Source organism: Chiloscyllium plagiosum, unplaced genomic scaffold (assembly GCF_037043375.1).
Source record: "Chiloscyllium plagiosum isolate Xiang-an unplaced genomic scaffold, Cpla_swu_hap1 HiC_scaffold_9, whole genome shotgun sequence".
Lineage (NCBI taxonomy): Eukaryota > Metazoa > Chordata > Chondrichthyes > Orectolobiformes > Hemiscylliidae > Chiloscyllium > Chiloscyllium plagiosum.
Genome location: NW_028270147.1, coordinates 100,731,630 through 100,737,727, shown reverse-complemented (window position 1 = coordinate 100,737,727; position 6,098 = coordinate 100,731,630). Strand labels below are relative to the sequence as shown.

Genomic DNA, 6,098 nt, shown 5'->3' with positions numbered 1-6,098 from the left:
GGGAAGCTTTTCGCCCATTCCCGAAGCAGACAGGTCAATAAACAGTACCTTCCATAACCTGCCTGCGGCGCTGTCGGTGGAGGCTGCAACCGGCGATGTTGGCGAAACAGCGTCGCATAGCCTCCTGGTGGTTGTAGTTTGAACGCCCTCTGCCGGACGTCTAATCGCAGTAAGGACATAGTGAAAGAGACTATAACTCCCAGGGAGCAGTACGGGGGGGGGGGGGAGAGAGAGAGCGAGTGTTAGAGGCGCGCAGGCGCGTCATTCCCCTTACAGGTTCGAGGATCCTGGAGCGTCCATTCGGGAGCCGGCGCTGGATGAAGGGGAGGGGGAAGGGATTGTCCATTAACGGGGAAACGATCTCACCGCCCGAGCTGGTGCGCAGTCCGTCGCCCGCAAAGTTCCATTCCCCCCTTGGGCGCTCGGGGAAATGTAGTCCGCTGGCGGAACTTCCGGCCCACGCCGGAAACTACGTGTCGCTGGAGCTGGAGCTGGAGCTGGAGCTGGAGGTGCGGGCGAGGGCGCATGCGCGGTGCTGGGGCGGCCAATGTCCGGTCACAGAGCGGAGGGTGAGTGAGTGAGTGAGTGAGGAGAGGGAGACAGGCAGAGGTCAGGGCCGCGAGGCCGAGTCACTCTCACGTTGAGGCCTGCACCGGCGCTTGGGCGGAGTCGGGAGGCGGGAGGCGGGAGGGGGTCGGTGGAGAGAGAAGGTCCTGGGGTGGTAGGGGGTTGAGGGTGAGAGGGGCCGGGAGGGTGAGGGTGAGGGGTGGTCTTGGGGAGGCGAGGAAGGGAAAGGAGCAGCCCCTGAGGTATGGGTCAGGGAGCCCTTCCACGGGCAGGGGGGGGGGGGGGGGGTGTAGCCCAGGAAGCACCTCCCCTGGGGTTGGGTGTGTCCAGGACCCCCACCCCCCCTTCTCCTGGGGGGGGTGAGAGTGTAATCCTCTTCCCGAAGGTGGTCTTGCCCAGCCCCCTCCCCCCATTCACCCCCACTCACCCCCACCCCCACTCACCCCCACCCCCACTCACCCCCACCCCCACTCACCCCCACCCCCACTCACCCCCACCCCCACTCACCCCCACCCCCACTCACCCCCACCCCCCATTCACCCCCTCCCCCATTCACCCCTTCCCTCCCCCATTCACCCCCTCCCCCCATTCCCCCCCATTCCTCCCCCTCCCCCCATTCACCTCCTTCCCCACCCCCTCCCCCTCCCCCTCCCCATTCACGCTAATCCTGTTTCCCTGCGCTTGGCCCACATCCTTCTAGTCCTTTCCTGTCCATATATTTGTTCAAATGCCTTTTAAATATTGTTAATGTACCCGCCTCAACCACTTCTGTTGGCAGCTCATTCTATATGTGTACCACCCTGTGTGTTTAAAAAAAAAGTTGCCCCTCAGGTTCCCTTTTATTCTTTCCCCTCTAATCTCAAACTGAGGCACTCAAGTCCTTGATTCCCCAACCCTGGGAAATAGACTGAGTGCATTCACCCTATCCATGCCTCTCCTCTTATACACTTCTATAAGATTAAAAATCACACAACACCAGGTTATAGTCCAACAGGTTTAATTGGAAGCACACTAGCTTTCGGAGCGACGCTCCTTCATCAAGTGATAACCTGAAGGAGCGTCGCTCCGAAAGCTACTGTGCTTCCAATTAAACCTGTTGGACTATAACCTGGTGTTGTGTGATTTTTAACTTTGTGCACCCCAGTCCAACACCGGCATCTCCAAATCATGACTTCTATAAGAAGTCTCCTATATTCTTAAAAAAAAGTCCGATCTTGTCCCTCTAACTCAGGCCATTGAGTCTAGGCAATATCCTTGTAAGTTTCTTCTGTACACTTGCCAGTTTAGTAACATCCTTCCTGTGACAAGGACTCACCAACATCCTGTACAACTGCATCATAACTTCCCAACTACTGTACTCAATGCCCTGACTGATGAAGGTCAATGTGCCAAAAGCCGCCTTCACTGCCCTGTCTACCTGTGACTCCACTTTCAGAGAATCGTGCACTTGACCTCCAAGGACCCTCTGTTCCACTACAGTCCTTCAGGCCCTACCATTCACCATGAAACTTCTGCCTTGACTTGACTTTCCAAAAATGTAAGACACTCACTTGTCTATATTAAACTCCATTTGCCATTTCTCGGCCCACTTCCCCAGCTGATCAAGGTCCTGCTGAGAATTTCTAAGAACTTTCCTTGCTGACCAAGATACCACCTATTTTAATGTCATTTCCAAATTTACTAATCATGCCTTGTACATTCTCTTCCAAATCATTGATATGGTAAGCAACTGGAACGGGCCCAGCACCAACATCTGAGGCACTCCACTCACCACAGGCCTCCAGACCAACAAATTCTGAATAGTGGCACTGGATTATCTACATTGTGCAGTTCTAGACTTCACCAGATGACTAATGTAAAACACTGCAGATGCTGGAAATACAAAATAAAGAGAAAAAAACTAAAGAAACTCAGCAATTCTGATAGCATATTTGGAGAGAGAAACAGAAGTAACGTTTGGAATCCAATTTTGACAGTTTTTTTAGAAAACTAATATAACTTGTTTCTGACCTTTCAGAAGGAACAACATGAGACAAATTAATTTGGTAGGAGGGGGATAAAGGGCTGAGAGATTGTTCAAATAGACTGAGGAATGGGGCAATAGGTGTGTTGGTGCTTCCCATACTGTTGCTCCGTTGAATAATATTTTCTGATCAACCTGTTCAGAGATGTTATTACACACCTCTGGAACAGGTGGGCCTTGAACCTGGGTCTGTTGATCCAGAGGTAGGTGACACTACCACAAGAGAACCCAAAATAACTGGTGATCTTTGCATTGTCACCATTATTGATACCAACTTTTAATTCCCTGAATGATACTTGATGAATGTCAGGTCTGCGTGCACAGCATCAAGTTAAGGGGAAGTTCACAAGAGTGTTCATAAATCCTTGTTGCTATGAATACAGTGTTAAGTGGTGTGCTTGATGTGCTGTGAAATAGCAGGTCATCCCAAAACCTGCTGATTCCATATTGCAAAAGGAAAGTTTTGTGACGAGTGCGGAGAATTATACAAAGATAAAGGAATCCAATCCTAATCCAGCCTCTGTGTTAATGACTGGTTTCCATTTCAGCAAGTCATTGCATTTTCTTACGTGTCTCATATTGGTTTTACAAGTTATTATTGTTTTTATTTGTAGATTGAGACAACGGAATGGCTGTATTCTGTGGGAGACCTGTGCTGGAGAGTTGTTGCATGTTTTGCGATGCAAGGTCCCTGGACTGTGACAGAGTCGCCTGGTAATTGGTGAGTTGGGTTTGGTGTGAGAAAGGGTGATGGATATATATGGGGCAGAAAGAAGCAATTCCTTATTCAGTTCAGTAATTCACCCTCAAACTAAAACTCCATTGCTACTTCAGTGTGGTAAATAGCGGCATGGAGATGAATTGTAGCAGCAACTACCACCCTAGCATATTTCACAGGAGGGTCAGCACTGCCCTGGGGTCAACCATCTCCTGTGTTGGCCTGGGACTCTGCTGATCCTCTGGCCTCTTAACTGTCTTGATTCGTGCATTGCTGGGAAATGTGTTCAACAACCTGGTTGTTATCTGAGATTGAATTTGGGGCTCATTGACCTTTAAGCAATGATTGTTACAACATTGTGGTGAATTTGAATGGAAGTGAGGGTTGAAGATGTAGCTGGCAAGAGACATTGGGCAATTTTACTGACTGTGATGTTGCAAAGTGGTGTTAGTGAGATTAATGAAAGATATATGAAATGGATCAAAATTGGGGAGTTTGCAACTAGAGAAGGACATACGAGATACTAAGGTTACAATATGGGTGGAGGAACTTAAGGTGAAGGAGAACATGGAACAAAGAGGTAAAAACAGAAGTTGCTAAAAGGTGTAGAGTGCCACTACTTTTCATCATTTTATATAAATGATTTGGATGTGAACATAAGAGGTATAAGTTAGTAGGTTTGCAGATGACACCAAAATTGGAGGTGTAGTGGACAGCGAAGGAGGTTACCTCAGATTACATCAGATGGGCCAATGGGCTGAGGAGTGACAGACGGAGTTTAATTTAGTTCAATGCGAGGTGCTTCATTTTGGGAAACCAAATCAGGGCAGGACTTATACACTTAATTATAAGGTCCTAGGGAGTGTTGCTGAACAAAAAGCTTGGAGTGCAGTTTCATAACTCCTTAAACGTAGAATTGCAGGAAGATAGGATAGTGAAGAAGGTGTTTGGTATGCTTTCCTTTATTGGTCAGAGTATTGAGTACAGGAATTGGGAGGTCATGTTGCAGCCGTACAGGACATTGGTTAGGCCACTGTTGGAATATTGCATGCAATTCTGATGTCCTTCCTATTGGAAAGATGTGAAACTTGACAGGGTTAAGAAAAGATTGGATGTTGCCAGGGTTGGAGGATTTGAGCTATAGGGAGACGTTTAATAGGCTGGGTCTGTTTTCCCTGAAGCATCAGAGAATGGTCCAGGGAAATGCTCCAGAGGATGCTCCTGGATGACGTCATAGAGTTTATAAAATTATGAGAGGCATGGATAGGGTACATAGACAAAGTCTTTTCCCTGGAATCAGGGGGGGAGGCGGGGTGAGGAGGAGGAGGAGGAGGAGGGAGTCCAGAACTAGAGGGCATAGGTTTAGGGTGAGAGGGGAAAGATATAAAAGAAACCTATGGGGCCACTTTTTCATGCAGAGGGTGGTGCGTGTATGGAAGTGGTGCCAGAGGCAGTTTGTTTGCATCCTGTGAGTCAATCGACTTTGACAGTATTCCTGTTTGCTAAGACTGTGCTTGTTTCACCCTGCAGGACCGTGTGAGCTGTACCACGAGCCATGGAGAAGGAGGGCAGCATCCAACTGGAGGTGCCCGATTTCAGCAGCTCGGTGCTGGCCCAGCTCAACCAACTGCGGATGCAGGGGCGGCTCTGTGACATTGTGGTCGACGTCCAGGGGAAGTCCTTCCGTGCCCACAAAGCAGTGCTGGCTGCCAGTTCGCCCTACTTCCGTGACCATATGTCACTGGGTGAGATGAGCGCTGTTTCCATCTCTGTCATCAAGAGCCCCGCGGTGTTTGAGCGCCTCCTGGCCTTCTGCTATACAGGCAAGCTGTGCCTGCAGGTGGCCGATATCATCAGCTACCTGACAGCTGCCAGCTTCCTCCAGATGCAGTACATCATCGACAAGTGCACCCAGATCCTCGATGGCATTCACTTCCGAATTGATGTCTCTGAAGTGGAGGCAGGGTTGAACCAGGACGGTCCCAAGCGCCCGGCCCAAACCCGCAGCATCGCTACCCCAAGCAGCCGCCGTGGCCGGGCAACCTCTGGTTTTAGCCGCAGAAGCCCACTGCAGGACGAGTTGGGGAGCAGCGGGGCTGATGAGAGGCTGGTTAGAATTGACCGGGTGGGCCAGTGGTATGTGGAGACAGGGGTCAGTGGCGACCACAGCCCAGAGGCTATTCGGCAAATTGGCGGGATGCGGATCAAGACAGAGACGCCAGATGAGTGGATCATGTCGGAGAACCAGCCATCCGGGGAGGATGGCAGCAGTGCAGAGGAGGTAACAGCTATGGTGATTGACAGTGCTGGGCACAGCACCCTGGTCCAGGAGGCCTTTCCCACCGCTGCCTCAAGTGGCAAGATCTCAAGACCTTCCAGCAGCTTCAGTGAGATGGACAGGTACTGAGAGAGGGGCAGTGTTCCTCGGTCAGCATAATTCTTTTACCGGGGTGCTGGACTTGTGATGTTTGTAATTGATAATTCTTGACATTGTATGCTGCATTTTGGACCTTGGGCTTTCCCAAATGTTTTCTCGTCATTTAAATATTTTGAACATAGGAACGGGAAGTGGTCATTCAGCCCCTCAGATTGTTCTGCATTCCAGTTTAGAGTGTGGCTGATCTGTATCTTAATTCAACCTCAGTGATCTTGGTTTTAGGCAATTTTAAAAAGCGATACATCTTAAGAAATCAAAGTAACCCAAAAACCAGTCCTTAAAGGGGTTCTGTAACAAAATGAATTGTGAAGGAAGCTTAAGTTTAGGTTGATATTTTTGAGGACAGAATGTGG

The 6,098-nt window shown here is 49.6% G+C and overlaps 1 protein-coding gene across 1 annotated transcript in view; it reads left to right on the top strand.

Annotated features, from left to right (window-relative positions):
- The first annotated feature begins 334 nt into the window (after window positions 1-334).
- The window catches only part of zbtb37 (zinc finger and BTB domain containing 37), a 29,134-nt gene continuing 23,370 nt past the window's right edge, over window positions 335-6,098 (top strand). Inside the window, exons 1-3 of the mRNA XM_043700033.2 lie at window positions 335-569; window positions 3,205-3,311; window positions 4,839-5,708. Coding sequence (XP_043555968.1) covers window positions 4,864-5,708 — 845 coding nt within the window. The 5' untranslated portion in view covers window positions 335-569; window positions 3,205-3,311; window positions 4,839-4,863. The remainder of the gene's footprint in view (window positions 570-3,204; window positions 3,312-4,838; window positions 5,709-6,098) is intronic.